Source organism: Capra hircus, chromosome 11 (genome assembly GCF_001704415.2).
Source record: "Capra hircus breed San Clemente chromosome 11, ASM170441v1, whole genome shotgun sequence".
Classification (NCBI taxonomy): Eukaryota; Metazoa; Chordata; class Mammalia; order Artiodactyla; family Bovidae; genus Capra; species Capra hircus.
The window spans coordinates 74952011-74968911 of record NC_030818.1 but is presented as its reverse complement, the minus strand read 5'-3'; the positions used below and the strand labels follow the sequence as shown (position 1 = coordinate 74968911).

General features: G+C 54.3%; 1 protein-coding gene across 2 annotated transcripts in view; it reads left to right on the top strand.

The window, feature by feature from the left end:
- Positions 1 to 16901, top strand: part of KLHL29 (kelch like family member 29) — a 332145-nt gene that overhangs the window by 301713 nt on the left and 13531 nt on the right. For both annotated transcript variants that reach the window (XM_018055589.1, XM_018055588.1), the window contains 3 exons: positions 3330 to 3468; positions 14808 to 15010; positions 16133 to 16392. In XM_018055589.1, the coding sequence (XP_017911078.1) occupies positions 3330 to 3468; positions 14808 to 15010; positions 16133 to 16392 (602 nt within the window). The remainder of the gene's footprint in view (positions 1 to 3329; positions 3469 to 14807; positions 15011 to 16132; positions 16393 to 16901) is intronic.

Sequence of the window (16901 nt, the reverse complement as noted above, 5' to 3'; positions counted from 1 at the left end):
CCCAGCTATTAAAACCAGATTTCCACAAAGCGAGGGTAGGAAGCGCCCACAGTTCCAAGGACCTGGCTCTCCAAGCACCTCCCAGATCCAGCCTGGGGAGCAGGCATCGCTGCTGGGGCCAGGGCTGCAGATGAAATCATCCCTGGGAACTTAGTTTGAAGGAAAATTTTCCAAAACAATCAGAATGCTTTGGGCCCAGAAGGCGTGGCATTCCGTGCAGCTAGCCCTGCATTCTCCCCGTCGCCTGAGCACAGTTAACTCAGCAGGCGTCTGGGCCGTATCCATCTCTCGATGCAGTGACCACTGGGGCCACCAGAGCACGTGCCCATGGTGCTTGGGGGAACTGAGTGCCAAAAGCTGGAGCAACTGGCCCAGGGTCACCAGCCAATTAGTGGCAAAGCTGGAACAAGAACCGGAAATTCCACCCCAGAGCTCTTTCTCCCCCCACACCCCCCTACCCCATCTCCCCATGGGATTTCACTCCAAAAGGTGACATCATCCATCTGGTTCACAGTTTGGGAATGAATTCAGCTGGGGCTCCTTTGTGGAGCTAATGTGAAATGCGAACATAGCAGTTCAGCCTTAACCCAGCCCAACCCTGCAGGTTCTCCCTGAGTCGGGTCCACCCCCGCAGGCAGTGTGATTCAGGTCCCCACTGCCAACTCTCCCCAGGTGTCCCACGGCCGTAACCTTATCCCCGCAGCTGAATTCATCACCCTCTCCCTTCCTGAGGTCCCCCCAGCAGTGGGAAGTGGTCTTCATGCCCCCCAACCCCGTTATGGTTCCTGCAGAACTGATGGCCATGGTGGTTGTTCAGGCACCCAGTCATGTCCGATTCTTTGAGACCCCCATGGACGGCAGCACGCCAGGCTTCCGTGTCCCTCATCTCCTGGAGTTTGCCCAAGTTCGTGTTCATTGCATCGCTGATGCTGTCCAGCCATCTCATCCTCTGACTCCTTCTTCTGCCCTCGATCTTTCCCAGCATCAGGAACTTTTCCAGTGAGTCGTCTGTTCGCATCAGATGACCAAAATACTGGAGCCAGGGTACCCATGGCCGAAATGCTTGTGTTTTTTTCCGGTCCTTCTGTCACCATTGCAGCTCAGGCCTTTGTCACTTCTCACTTGGATTGCAGAGTGATCACCACCATCAACAAAAACATCGAACTTACCACCATTGAGTGTTTAGCATGTGCTGAGCACAGGGCTAACAGCTGACCATGGGATAGTGCCATTAATCTTCACCAGACGGGGACACGGAAGCTTTGGGGAGTCTGGGTAACTTTCTCAAGATCACACACCAATAAGAGAGTTCAGGGTCTCCCCCAGTCCCGGCTCTGAAGCCCAGCTCTCTCTCCACAGGGTGCTTTCTTGCCTTGCACCCTGCCTCTGCCATGGCCGTTGGAATCCACCCTGGCCACCCCCCTGCACAGAACCCCTACTGACTTCCTTTTGCCCAGAGCGTTAAGCTGGCTCACAGGGTTTTGAGATCTGACCCCCTCCTGTCCTCCCGTCACATCTCTGTCTCTCCCCAGGCCTTGTGTCTGTCCCCTGCATCTGCCTCACTGTGTCCCCCTTCCTGCTGGTTTCTCTTGCCCCAGGTTGGAGCACACCCATGGGAGCCTCTAGAGTCCCCAGCAAATGAACGCCCTCCCCAATACACACACACTCCTGTAGGTGCCCTGCAGTGACCCCAGCTCAGCGTGATGTTGGTTTGGTGAGGGACAGTGATTTGGCATTGCCCGAGCACCTCAGTACCCACCCCATGAGTTCCCAGTGTGTCCTCTCGAAGGGTCTGGCTGACCTCAAAGCCCACAAACTCTTGCCCATCCCTGATTGTGAGCATCTGATCTTCACCAAGTTCTGGGACTAGAACAGAGGGAGCCTCCATCCCCATTTTACAGACATAGAAACAGAGGCTCGGGAAGCACAGGGCCTTGGCCACAGACAGGAGTGTCAGAAGCGGAGCTGGGCTCGGCAGGTATCTTGGCAGGCAGTTGACGATGGCCCAGGAGGACAGAGATGAGTGGTCAGGCTGGAGCAGGGCCCACTGGAGGGTAATTCCAGAACACCAGCCAGGGTGCTACAAAGACCCACCCATGGGGCTCGAGGTTCCAGTGGGGGACTTAGAGCATGGGGCTCAGTTCTGCAGACCATCCTTTCCCATTCAGCTGCTGAATAGTCCAGGTCATTCTAGCCCAAGAATCTGGACCTCTGATGTCCAGCAACCAGGAAAGCTACAGGCAGGCTCTATCCAGGAGGAGATCGGGTCGGGGGGACAGGCAGGCTGGGCAAGGCTGGTGGGAGTGTTGCTCCTCTGAAGGCTTTAACTTTGCAAGTGAGAGTGTTTATATAAACTAAGCAGGATAGTTGTCAGGCTCTCCTCCTTCCCTCCTCTGAGCCTTGAAGTGGGTCTGGGAGAAGCTTCTGACATGCCCACGTTCGGAGCCCAAGCACCTGGGGCGCTTTCTGTGCCGGCCCCAGGTGGCCAAGACACCAGGCAAAGGTAGGTGTGCGTCAGGCTGGAAGGCCACTTCTTGGAACCTCCTGGGGCTGCAAGCCAGGCTCTCCTGTGCTGAAGACCCAGGTGAGGGGAGGGGGTCCTGAGAGGATGACTCAGGAAGTGGGAGGAGGTATAGACTATCCTTGCCCCTGGCTTGCTTCCCCACCCTCACCCCCAAACCCCCACATCCGTCCCGGAAGTGTGAAAAGGAGGTGCTCATCAGGCCCCCACTCCACCCCTCCTTTCTTGGGGACCCCTCCCCAAGAAGCTCGCCCCAGCCATGGCTGTGAGTATCTAACATAAGGGACGCTGTTTTTGCAGGTTTTGTGGTTTTTATTCCTTTGAACCATATCCAGCCCATCTTACATCACAATGCCATGCTTTACTTGGTATCAGATACATCGGCACTCATTGGCATTTGGAGAACTTGTTCTGTAGCTAAATCCCAGTTTTCAGTTGTCTATGATGATGTATTCTCTGTGTTTCCAATTGTCGGTATGGGAAACTTTTCTCCCAGTCTTTCAAGTCTGGGTTTGGTTTGTTTTTAGTTTCTGGGTTTCTTTTGTTGTTGTTTTGTGTTTGGGACTTTTTTTTTTTTTTTTGCTTTTGAAAGCCGTTATTCCTTTGATTATGTAACCCCTCCCAGTTGCTGCTTGTTTACGCATTGTTTGTGACTTCTTTTGACTGTCAGTGTTTGAGCCAGTCTTGCCAAGAAACAGTATCAAGTATTTTCCTATTTCTCTACTTCTTGAAAAAAAATTTTAATTGAAAAAAAAAAAAAAAACCTCTTAATGGGAACCTGGCCCTGTCTGTCTTCTCTGTTCTGCAGAAATGTTGAAGGAATTGAACCAGCAGCGCAGAGCGAAAGCGTTTACAGACCTGAAAATTGTTGTTGAAGGCAGAGAGTTTGAAGTCCACCAAAATGTTCTAGCTTCCTGCAGCTTGTATTTCAAGGACCTGATTCAAAGGTTTGCCTTCCTTCCAGCTGTGGTCGGGTCTGTTCCTTTGTAGGACGCTTTTGTGTCGCTTTTCTCCTCCCCTCTCTTACAGGTTCCTGAAGCGTGACTCCCTGTCACAGAGCCAGTAGCCATCTCTCCTCCCCCTCCTCCTCCCAGTGCCCTCTCACACACAGCCTCAGAGCAGCCACTGTCCCCAGCCCATCCCACACAGCTTTGCTGGTCCCTGGGGTGGGGGGCCTCTGCCAGCAGTGGGCAACATTCCACCCCACCCTTGAGGGTCCTGCGTTCTCAGTGGCTCGCGAGCCCTCGCTGAGGTTAGGAGGACTGCAGACTCCACTCTAAGGGACTGCTGCACACTGCTCCCACTGGGCCAGCACAGGCCCCCAGCACCATCACCGCTGCTGTCGACAGTGAATTAATGCTAGGACAGCACATCGCCCAGACTGTCCCCCACCGAGGAGCACGAGGCACCCACGGGGCCACTCTTCCAACAGCCCAAGTCAGGGAGAACTGACCTGTAGCCAAAGCCTCATTCATGCTGCATGTCTCGGTACTTGTACACTGAGCCTAAGCCAGCCCTTCTGAGCACAGACCAGGTGTGTCCTAAACACGGTCTCTCTCAGCCTTTGCTCCCCTCCCCTCCTACCCTCTGCCCCGGCTATTTCTACCTGAATGAGTCTTAATGGTGCATGAGCATCTTTCTTTTTTCCATTATGTTGATTTTTTTTTTTTTACTTTGTCTGCTTCATACCCTTGCAAAGAAGTCAGGGGCCACCTTCTAGCGCCTTAGTGAGGGAGAGCAGACGAGGGGGCCAGCCCAGGGTAACGCTCCTGTTTCTCTCACCCATCAGCAGATTAATGCCGCTGCTCATTTTGCCTTGCAGCCTCTCCGGGGCGGACGCTGAGCCAGGACTGTGCTCAGAGTGGGAGGACAGACCTCTGCTTGCTTCCCACTGCTGTGTTTGGACTTGCCAACTAACCCCAGAGTGACTGTGTTTTGTTCCAGGATGGCACACTGGCCGGCATCTCCTTTCCAATCTGTTGTGTCCTTTCACTTCGAGCTGAGCTGCCCGGCGTGCGAGCCCCGCGCAGCCGCACTGGCCCCAGCCATGCAGGAACGGGCAGGCTCTTTGTGACTTCCAGTCCCATGGATAGCTTGGCTCTCCCGCCCCCGGTGCTTGGGTTCTCTCTGACCGAGCACAGGGGTTGGGGCACGAGCTCTGGGGTGAAGGGGCACAGCCAGTGGCTTCTTCGGGCCAAAGGAGGTCTTTGTGCTGCCACTCTTGGCAAATTCTCAACTGACAGTGGCCGGCACCCGGCCGCTGGATTGCAGAACCGGCATCCTCGGCCTTGGTCCCTGCTCCAGATCGCTGGAGAGCACAGAGGGGGCAGGATACAGGGGCAGCTTGGTACTGAGCGATGGCCCAGCCCTGGGCTAGAAAGATGTGGGCGAGGGGAGTGCAGGAGCTCTTTGACTATTGTCAGAGACCATACATGTAAAGCCAGAAGCTCACACACGACAGAGAAGAGACACGGCTAGGTGGGAACCCAAAGTAGTGAAGTCTTCTTGGACAGACCGAAAAGAAGGAAGAAGAACATTCCAGGCAAAGGATGGGTTGCTCGGAGTGTTCTGGAATGCAAAGAATGTTCTACAATGTTTTAAAATGTTTCAGGCAAAGGATGGGTTGCCTGGAATAACAAGATGAGGACAGAGACAGTCATGAGCAGTGGGGATGAGGAGATGGCCCTCCCAGAGAGAAGTGTGAGCTAGGGTGAGACGGCAGGGCGTGGGACGGCATGGCAGGCCCTGACCTCCAGGCCAGGGCCCTGGGCTCGCTCTGAGGGTGTGGAGCCCATCAGGGTAAGCGGAACAGAGATGCCCACTCTCAGATGGGAGAACTGCAGGACGGGCCTCAGTGACCCTAACCAGAAAGGCTGGGTGCAGGGGCTGAGCAGAGCTGGGAGCCGGGAGACCTGGGTTCTACCCCTGACTCTGTCCTGTGACCCCAGTCAGGTCATGTCCTCTCCCTCAGGCCTCAGGGTTTTCTCATCTGTAAAACAGGAGGTTGGTTCAAATAATGTTCAGGTTTCCTTTCTGCTCTCACAGGGTGATGGTGAGGGGATGGGCAGGGCTTCCTGAGTGCAAGCACAGACAGACAGGTCCACGGACCAAGGTCAGGGGCGAGCTGGGGGAGGTGATGCATTGAGTGTTTGGCCTGTCAAGTTTCAGCAGCCTGAAGATACCCAAGTAGAGATGACTGGTAGGCAGCCAGAGATCTGAGGTCTGGGGAGACAGGGCTGAGTCTTCAACGTACAGGAGGGTCACTCAGCAGGAGAGGAGGCCACAGCAGAATCCAGAAATGCCCTGCAGTTCAAAATCATGCCAGAAAATTCCAAGGTCATCTGGCTCAGGTGGTAAAGAATCTGCCTGTAAAACGGGAGACTTGGGTTCTTTGATCCCCAGGTCAGGAAGATCCCCTGGAGAAAGGAATGGCAACCTACTCCAGTATTATTGCCTGGAGAATTCCATGGGCAGAGGCTATAGTCCAAGAAGTCGCAAAGAGTCAAACACAACTAATCAAGTCAAACAGGACTAAGTAATGAACACCTTCACTTTCTAGTGGTTAGGACTTGGCACTTTTACTGCAGAGACCCAGATTCAACCCCTGGTGGGGGAACTAAGATCCTGCAAGAGGCAAGATGCAGCCAAGAAAAAAAAAATTCCCTCGTCCTAACCATGGGCACACGTCACTATTTCTGCTCACAGAGGCCAGAAGATGCCTTCATGGGGAGGAAAGCAGACTCTATAGAAAGATGATTTCCTTCCGGGCCGTGTAAAATCCTCGAGTATCTCACGTTCTTAGTGGTCAGGGAGCATCTGCCATTGCCATGTCACATCTGCCTCCTTGAGTCTGTGACCCCGAGACTTAGTGTGCAGTAGACAGAATGACCCAGCAGGAGAGCAAGGCCCTACCCGCCAAACCCCACGCAGGGTCTTTCCTCTCAGACAGCTGCACTAACACAAGCAGAGGTGTGGGGGCCATCTGTGGGCCGTGACACCCTGGCCCTGCCCTTCCCCAGGGCCTAGGTAAGCCCTGTCAGGGGCAGAGGCCCTCCCTCTGCTGTCTGGGACCCCAGGCCTGGGGGCTCTGGCTGGCCTCCTTCCGGCCTCTAGCGTGGCACAGGTGATGCAGTCCTTGCTCTGAACCCGCTGAGAACCCATCTCAGCATCAGCCCCAACCCCAGTATGACGCCCTCACCTGGAGCCACAGACCAGACATGGGGAGCCCAGTCATTCCCTACTCTTCACCCAGCAAGCAAGCAGGAGCCCCTCCTGGGTACAGGGAACCACTGGATGAGATGGACGCTGGCCCTTGGGGAGACCACAGTCTGGGGAGAAGGAAACTGTGAAGTGCGGCTGGGAGTGCAGGGTGAAGGCAGCAGAGGAGGGTTGCTGGCTCCCAGGCCAATTGCCTGACTCCACAAGGGAGGGAAGTTTGGAGACGGGCCCTGGGATAGGGGTGGCATCTGGCCTGGGTTTTGAACCCAGAGAGGAATTGGCCAGGCAGACAAGCTCAGGGCCTCAGGATGGCAGGGGGTGATGGTAGCACAGGTGAGCAGGTATCCCTGCAACATCAAGTGCAAGGTGAAGACGGAGGGGACGAGGCAGTGCGGAAGACGGGAGTCAGCTCACAGGGCTTGTTCTAAACCTGGGGGTGTCATGTGCAGGCTTGCAGTTAATAAAGACGACAGTTGGACCAGGAGCGGGACAGCCACGTATCAGAATGTCCTCTGGACCAGCCTTCTCAGCTCAGAGCCCCGTCAGTGACCCCCCTAGCAGCCCCCAGCCCAGAGCCCCAGGCTGGATCCACCTGTTCCTCCTTCACCTGGGTTTATACCTTTGCTGAGGCTGCAGCAGCCTTTTGCCCTTCATCTTCCCTTATTTAGTTTCAAACTCTAGTCCTTCCTCTGACAAGGGCAAGACCCAGCCCACAGGGAGACCTGCTGAGATGTTTAATGTTACCCTGCAAGCCCCACCCCCATTGAACCTGATGAGCAGGTGCCCCCATTCTACAGATGAAGGGATTGAGGCAAGGGAATTCTAAGTAACCAGTAGATCTGGCGTTCAAACTGAGGCCCTCATGCTCTTCAGTTCAGTTCAGTTACTCAGTCGTGTCCAACTCTTTGCGACCCCATGAATCACAGCATGCCAGTCCTCCCTGTCCATCATCAACCCCCAGAGTTCACGCAAACTCATGTCCATCGAGTCAGTGATGCCATCCAGCCATCTCATCCTCTGTCATCCCCTTCTCCTCCTGCCCCCAATCCCTCCCAGCATCAGGGTCTTTTCCAATGAGTCAAATCTTTGCATGAGGTGGCCAAAGTACTGGAGGTTCAGTTTCAGCATCTTCCAATGAACACCCAGAACTGATCTCCTTTAGAATGGGCTGGTTGGATCTCCTTGCAGTCCAGGGGACTCTCAAGAGTCTTCTCCAACACCACAGTTCAAAAGGATCAATTCTTCGGCGCTCAGCTTTCTTCACAGTCCAACTCTCACATCCATACATGACCACTGGAAAAACCATAGCCTTGACTAGACAGACCTTTGTTGGCAAAGTAATAGGTTGGTCATAACTTTCCTTCCAAGGAGTAAGTGTCTTTTAATTTCATGGCTGCAGTCACCATCTGCAGTGATTTTGGAGCCCAAAAAAATAAAGTCTGACACTGTTTCCACTGTTTATCCATCTATTTCCCATGAAGTGACGGGACCAGATGCCATGATCTTCGTTTTCTGAATGTTGAGCTTTAAGCCAACTTTTTCACTCTCCTCTTTCACTTTCATCAAGAGGCTTTTTAGTTCCTCTTCACCCTCTGCCATAAGGGTGGTGTCATCTGCATATCTGAGGTTATTGATATTTCTCCCGGCAATCTTGATTCCAGCTTGTGCTTCTTCCAGCCCAGCGTTTCTCATGATGTACTCTGCATAGAAGTTAAATAAGCAGGGTGACCATATACAGCCTTGACGTCCTCCTTTTCCTATTTGGAACCAGTCTGTTGTTCCATGTCCAGTTCTAACTGTTGCTTCCTGACCTGCATATAGGTTTCTCAAGAGGCAGGTCAGGTGGTCTGGTATTCCCGTCTCTTTCAGAATTTTCCACAGTTGATTGTGATCCACACAGTCAAAGGCTTTGGCATAGTCAATAAAGCAGAAATAGATGTTTTTCTGGAACTCTCTTCCTTTTCCCACGAGCCAGCAGATGTTGGCAATTTGATCTCTGGTTCCTCTGCCTTTTCTAAAACCAGCTTGAACATCTGGAAGTTCATGGTTCACATATTGCTGAAGCTTAGCTTGGAGAATTTTGAGCATTACTTTACCAGCGTATGCAATTGTGCAGTAGATTGAGCATTCTTTGGCATTGCCTTTCTTTGGGATTGGAATGAAAACTGACCTTTTCCAGTCCTGTGGCCACTGCTGAGTGTTCCAAATTTGCTGGCATATTGAGTGCATCACTTTCACAGCATTATCTTTCAGATTTGAGATAGCTCCACTGGAATTCCATCACCTCCACTAGCTTTGTTCAGTGATGCTTCCTAAGGCCCACTTGACTTCACATTCCAGGATGTCTGGCTCTAGGTTATCACCATTGTGATTATCTGGGTCGTGAAGCTCTTTTTTGTACAGTTCTCCTGTGTATTCTTGCCACCTCGTCTTAATATCTTCTGCTTCTGTTAGGTCCATACCATTTCTGTCCTTTATCAAGCCCATCTTTGCGTAAAATGTTCCCTTGGTATCTCTAATTTTCTTGAAGAGATCTCTATTCTTTCCCATTTTGTTGTTTTCCTCTATTTCTTTGCATTGATTGCTGAGGAAGGCCTCTTATCTCTCCTTGCTATTCTTTGGAACTCTGCATTCAGATGCTTATATCTTTCCTTTTCTCCTTTGCTTTTCACTTCTCTTCTTTTCACAGCTATTTGTAAGGCCTCCTCAGACAGCCATTTTGCTTTTTCACATTTCTGTTCCATGGTCTTGATGGAGTATGGTCTTGATCCCTGTCTCCTATACAATGTTATGAACCTCCATCCATAGTTCATCAGGCACTCTATCAGATCTAGTCCCTTAAATCTATTTTTCACTTCCACTGTATAATCATAAGGGATTTGATTTAGGTCATACATGAATGGTCTAATGGTTTTTCCCTACTTTCTTCAATTTCAGTCTGAATTTGGCAATAAGGAGTTCGTGATCTGAACCACAATCAGCTCCCGGTCTTGTTTTTGCTGACTGTATAGAGCTTCTCCATCTTTGGCTGCAAAGAATATAATCAGTCTGATTTCAGTGTTGACCATCTGGTGATGTCCATGTGTAGAGTCTTCTCTTGTGTTGTTGGAAGAGGGTGAACACCCATTTTCTGACCCAGGGAAGAACAAAACTGTCCTTTCTACTCCTGCACAAAGTTTGTACGGAAGGGGGAAGTAAAATCTCAGTGTTGACAGTGTAGAAGTGTGCAAGAAAAGGGGACGCAGAGCTTGTGTGTGTGTGTGTGCATGCACATATATTAGAAATGCTTGTAAACTGGCCACAGAATCCACCCAAGAAAAGACATAACCCTTGCCCCCATGAGACAAGCCCTCTCCTCCGTACCCAGGAGAGGCTGTGTCCACTGGAGTGAAGGCTGGAGGAGGCTCAGAGGGGCTGGGAAAAGAGCACATGAGGCCATGGGGAAGTTCAGCACAAAGCCCAGGATAAGATGGCAAGGCTGTCGAATCATCCTTCTATGCCTACTCTGAGTCCCCCTGACAATCAGGTGAAAGCCCAGCAGGAAACAGAGCTGCAACCCTGTCTTTGGATAACATGAAGCCTAGTGCTGCGTAACACCCAGGCCCTACCTGCACCCAGGCTGGAGGGTGAACACCAGCAGGACTGAGTGGAGAGGAGGACAGGGGCTCAGTGGACTGAGCCCCAGGTGTCAGGAAAGAAGGAGGATGTTTTGAGCAGACTAGACCTAGACATAAACTTGGTCAAACTCCGGGAGATGGTGAGGGACAGGGAAGCTTGGCGTCCTGCAGTCCATGGGATCGCAAAGGGTCAGACATGACTTGGCGACTGAACAAGACCTAGTGGGGTCCTGGGGAGGCAGGCTTCTGAGTCAAGGGTCACTTCTCAACCCCAGTGAGCAGGACTGAGGTCTGCCTTTCATGAAGAAGTCCCTTCACTTTTCCCCCAGGAGCCAAGGAGCTCTGGGGGACCATTGGTCCCCCAATGGTGCCAATAGGGGCACTGGCTGCACTCACTGGCCTGGTGGGCTGCAGGCCCCTTCAGAGAGGACCGGTCCGTTCTTCTTTAGAGACAGCAGGGGCCCTGTCTGCCTGCCACAAGTGTGGGAGACAACGCCTAGCCCCAAAGGAGCATTGCCCCCGCATCTCACCAAATGGGACAGAGACCTGGCATTCTACCTTCTCTCTCCTCTCACTAAGCCTGCTGGAGCCACCAGCACATTGGAGCTCTATCCTCTTTTCATAGTAAATGAAAACAGATGGACAAATTTTCTGCAGGTTGATTTTCACAAGCCCCATGTGTAGATGCTGGACTTCTCACTCCAGCCCCCTCTCCAGGGGGGAACTAAAAGTATCTCTGTAATTGAGTGGCACAGACCTGGCATGCAGGGGAGCCCTGTAGAGTTAATGCAGTAGTCTAGCCATGTGCCTTTCTCCCTCCTTCCCTGAGAAGCTGGGCACTTGTGGGTGGCAGGCTAACCCTTTCTTGGGAGAACAGAGCAGAAGAGAGAGAGAGAATCACACATCCCAAGTCCTGGGTGGGGTCACCCTCCTGAGTGGAGCAGGGTGCCATCCACATTCATCCCTGCTCCATGTTTACCCCCACTCCCCACTGCCCCAACAGTTCCAGATCCAGCTTGCAGAGTGAATGCATCTGATCTCTGAGGTGTGTGGGGGGTGGATGAGATTCTGTCCTGAATTCTGAAGAGGGCCGTTCTTATCCTGCAAGAGTGAATTGCTAATGGTGGGGTCACAAAAATCCTAACACTGGGGTAAGCCATTCCCAACACATCTGCCAAGATCTGCCAGACCTGTCGAGCAGAGCCTACGTCCCATACGCTGGGGACATACCCCTGATTGGGAGGAGGTGACCCCAGGAAGTTTTAGTCTCCTGAGAGAACCTGTGGGCCCTGCGTGCACTGGACATCTCCAGCCTACCTCTCACTCCCATGCTCCTGCCCCCAGTGTCAGGCCACAGCCCCACCCTGCCAAGGCTGTCATTCCTGCCCTGCTGCCCTTCTCTCCAAGGTCACATCGTAACCCCGATTATCCAGCAGCTCCCCAGATACTCTGTGGGGCTGAGGGGAATGGGACTCTCAGAGCCCACGAGCCAGCTTAGGACAGGGACAGAACTGTCATCAAGGGAGGAGACAGCTCCCCACTGGTGATCAGGACCACCCTTCAAGGGTAATGCCTCCCAGGGGCTCCTTGCTCAGAGGGAAGAGGCCGACGGAGCACAGAGGTCCTGTCCCAAGATAGTCTGATGGTCAGGGAAGGAGAGTGACCACTTGCCTCCCTCTGCCCCCACAGCTGTCTGGGCCACCCAGGAATGCCAATGTGGACTATGAACCTGCTGTGCAAGGGAGCTGCAGGAGGCCTCACTGTCAGGGGCCTCTCCTCCTCCAAATCTTGAACTCCACCACCCAAAAGAGCCTCCATGACATCCCCATGTGCTCCTCTGTGGCCAGGGGGAATGGTTGTTCAGCTCACAACATCTGGCATCTGGCCCCAGGGACCTCCAGCCACTCCCCACAGATCCTTTGCTCAGTGGCTGACTCCCCTCCATAGGTGGCCCCAGTAGTGGGGGAGTGGGTGATGTGGGGGAACAGAGCCCCAGCTGAGCATCGCAGGAGCAGCAGTCCTTGGACAGCCCCTGCCATGGTCAACATCCCGCTGTGCCCCTCTGGGCAACCCTTGCCTCCTCGGCCATGAGGCAGCACCGTGTCCCCAGGACTTATCCTTGGCTCAGACTCTGGGCAAGACAAGCATCTCCCCACAAGTTTAACCACACAGGTCCCACCAGACCCATCACTTGGGGCCGTGGGCTCCACTGGCCTTCCATCTGCCCAACACCCCTCCCCGCAGGGTGACTCCATGGTCCTCAGGGTCATGGGTCACGTGCATGTCAGAGCATGTGTGTGCATGCATGTGAGTACATCCTGAAGTCCCACCTCAGCTCCTCTCTGATTTTGTGCTGAGAGTTTGCAGGGAGACAGGAGAGCAGGCCAGATGGAGCTAGGCAGCAGGGGCTGGGAGCCTTGGAAGAAGGGGAGCAGCCCTACTTTGGCCTCATGAGCCCTGCCCTGGCTGTGGCCCAGCATGACCTCCCCAGAGCATGAAGGACGGTGGTGGGGGTGGTGGGGGGCAGAAAGTGGCAGGTAGGAATGAAAGCAGAGTAGAGTAAGAGGTTGACCAGATAGCTCCTGAGGCCTGGGGCATTCAGAATGTCTGTGGTTTCAAGTGATTCCATAATAAACCATTTTTATACTTAACAAAGTCACCCAAGCATGGAAATCCATCCTGACAGCTGAAGACTAGGTGTGTTAAGACACTTTAAAACTCACACAAACTGTGGGTATCTATGGGCTTGAGAAGGAGCTCTGCTCAGACGCTCTGTCTAGCCTACACCTTCCCACTCAGCTTTCTGGGCCTGCCCAGGACTTGTGGCAGAATAGACCCTTCAGGCTCCTGGAGGGGGATCAGCGAGGTAACGTGGGATGGGGGCCTGGATGCAGACTCACAGCCTCACCTGCTCCCCGGCGGGTCATATTTGTGTTGTAAAGGCCCTGTGAGGCCAGTGCCTAACCAGAGAGAATGTTGTGCTAATGGTGGCATTTCTGTCATGTAGAGCAGAGTCTCTTGGGAAGGCATTTTCCAGCCTCTGTCACAGAAGTGCTCCACAGGACTCTAGACCTCATCCAGTCCAGTCTTCTTGTTTTGCAGAAGAGGAGCCTGAGGGCCAGAGAGGCCAAGGCTGCCTGGCTGCGGGTGGCAGAGCTGAGGCACCCAGGTTCCCTTACGCCCAGCTCATACAGGAGTTGGCCTCTCTGGGGCTAGCCTGCTTGCTTGCCTGACACCTCCACACCCCCACTGCCAGCCACAGGGGCATCCAAGGGACCTGTCACAGGAATCTGGGCCCCTGGCCTCCTCAGGGTGGGGTGAGGGACAGGGAGATTGCAGTGGTCATTTCCCAGTCACGTGGCTGAACATAGCCCCGGGCAGGACCAGGCTCAGTGTGGGAACCAGGACAGGTCAGAGCAGCCAAGACCGGGTGCCAAGCCGATTCACTTCTGATAACCCTGCCTCCTGACTCTTAACATTCTGGGTGTTTCTCCTCCTGGTCACTTCTCGATTGGTGTTATTTTTGCTTCATCTTATCTGTTTCCTTCCAGGTCCAGCTTTAGGGCGCGGCTGCCAAGCCTTAGGAGCCTTTGCAATGGTTTTGTATTTCTGTAGACACCAGATATAAACATATTTATATATTTGTGTCCCTCCCCCGCTCCCCCCAGTTCACAAGCCCGATGCACACTCTACACGCAGGCCACTCTGACCTCTGACCCCGTGTTCCATGTGGCAGGAGGGCCCCGCCCCGGGCCAGGTCCTAGGTCATGGCTGCTGGCTGTCTGTGGCGGAAGTCCTTGGTTGTTCCCTTCCCCTCCTCCCGGCTCTAACCATTCTGTCCGTCTATCTCGTCTCGTCCTCAGTTTCAAAGCAATGTCATGAAGGGCTTCCTTTCCATGCCTAAAAGGAAACAATATGCTTTTGGGGAAAGAGGTGGGGTTGGAGTTGGGGTTCCAGGACGGCTTGGGGTCCTCAGTCTTTGGGGTGATCAAGGGGTCGGCTGTGATCACGGCCGGTCGGGAGCCTCAGTCATTCTGGAGACTCTCCCATCCGAGGCAGACCAGGCCCCTGGGGCCCCGGGCCTGCTGACCGTGTTTGGCGGAGATGCCGGGGCCAGCAGCAGCAGAGCCGAACCGTATTGTTTCCCTTTGAGGCCAGTCCTAGTCCTCGTCCCCATCCACAGCTCATGCTTTTTGATTTGCATCTTTTTTTTGCATGGACATGCCGAGTAGTGATAAGCAGGGTTTTCTGTTCTTCTGGGCGTCTCTGGTCAGACTCTTCTCTTTCAGATCCCGTGTCAGGTCGCTAGGTTCAGGTGTGTCATTGGCCGTGTCCCTTGAGTCCTAAAATGAAGGGCTGTGAGCGAGGTGTGCAGGGAGACCCAGCCCTGTGAGGAGGCGGCGCCCTGGCCGCGGGCCGGCAGGTAAGGACACCCTGGTCTCTGTGCCTAGGTCGGTGCAAGACAGCAGCCAGTGCGGCCGGGAGAAGCTGGAACTGGTCCTGTCCAACCTGCAGGCCGACGTCCTGGAGCTGCTGCTGGAGTTTGTGTACACGGGCTCCCTGGTCATCGACTCGGCCAATGCCAAGACCCTGCTGGAAGCGGCCAGCAAGTTCCAGTTCCACACCTTCTGCAAAGTCTGCGTGTCCTTTCTCGGTGAGCCACGGGGAGCGGCACCAATGAACGAAACATTCAAGGACCAAGTGGGGACTGAGTGCATGCCCAGCCAGGTCGTCTGGGGCTGCAGCTGGATTTCCCAGCAGATTTAAGATGATCATTCAGATAAATGTGGGCAAAGGCCTTTGCTCACCGGTGGACAGAAGGGTTCTCTGCCTTGCTCCCCTGGGGGCCAGAGGTGCCATGCTGGGCCCCCCAGGCAGTCCTGTGAGAACAAATGGGCTGAGAGGCCCGTGTGAATGGTCTGTTCATGGGAGCCCCATGCCCTGGCTGCACAGCCCTGTTATCTAAACACTAAACCAAGTTGCTTCCATCAAGGCCTCAACCCAGAGAACGTGCTCACTTTACACTTTGGAGCTGCCCAGTCTGGGTGAGAGCAGGGAGAGGGAAGGGCAGAGATGGGAGTCCCCAGAAGCAGCCTGGGGGTGGAGTGAGAGAGATGGGGGTGGGGCAGGTCAGGGGATGGCCAGGGGCCTAAGATGTGACTTTGAGGCAATGGACCATTTAGAAGAGTCAGGAACTATGACTCTAGAGTTAAGTCCACAAAGGTGAAGGGCCTCCTGGGACCCAGCCATGTCTAGATTAGAATCACCAGTAGTCGGATCTCAGGAGCCCTGGCCAGACTGACCCCAGGTCTGGAGGTCAGGTTGGGTGAGGCCGAGTCCCTGTGGGAGATGGTGGGTGGGCTTATGCGGGGTATTCCTGCTGTCATGACGCTGAAGTAGAAGTCTGTGACCCCAGACTTGTCTGTCACAGTTATGGAAGACACCCTAAGCCTCGGTGTGACCCCTGCCCCCAGCCCAGGCCTCCTTCATGCCCTGGCAGTGAGGAAGCTCTAAGCCTGGTGCTGACACCCCATACTTCAGTCTCCGTCCTTCTGCTGAGGGAGGCCTCAGGAAAGTCAGTTTGAGACGGGGCAGAGGAAAATGCAGAAAACGGGTATGAAGTTCCAGGGACACAGGAAATGGGCTTATGGGGACTCTGCTGAAGGCAGGTCACAAGGACATGGGCTCAGAGAGGGGTCCGGAGAGCCGGGCGATGAGCACAGGCGGGGACCCCTCCCCTGCGGTCAGCAGTGCTGTCCTGTGCTCCTGCCCCCAGAGAAGCAGCTGACGGCCAGCAACTGCCTGGGGGTGCTGGCCATGGCCGAGGCCATGCAGTGCAGCGAGCTCTACCACATGGCCAAGGCCTTCGCGCTGCAGATCTTCCCCGAGGTGGCAGCCCAGGAGGAGATCCTCAGCATCTCCAAGGACGACTTCATCGCCTACATCTCCAATGACAGCCTCAACACCAAGGCCGAGGAGCTAGTGTACGAGACCGTCATCAAGTGGATCAAGAAGGACCCCGTGTCCCGTGCACAGGTAGGGCCCAACCCACCTGCCCCGGTTCCCACCCCTCTGCCTCTTGGTGAGGGAGGGTGTCTAGAGCAGGGAGTTGGGGCCGCCTGGTCTAACCAGCAGTGGGAGCATGCGAGAACTGGTGGGCCTTGCAGAGGGAAGCCGGACCAGCTCACACGGTGCAGAGGGGTAAAGGCGGATGAGAGAAGAGAAATCAGGCACCAGAGGATTCTCGAGGGCTGGCATTGTACCTGCAGGAGACCCAAGCTGACCGAGAGTCCACAGGGTCAAGGGGGCATCACCAGGGCCCTGCGGAGAGAAGGGCTCCCTCAAACGCAGCAGCAGGAGTCCCAGCCAGGATCTGGCAGTTGAGAGGGGAGGGAGCACCTGGACTGAGTGGAAACCAGGCTGGAGCTGGGGAACCAACGTTCACCTGTCAGGAGGGAAGGCAAGTCCCTTGGAAGGGACAGCTAGGGGAAATGAGAGCCAGGGTCCAGAGCAGAAGAAAGCCTCTGAGTCGCAGGAGGTCAAGC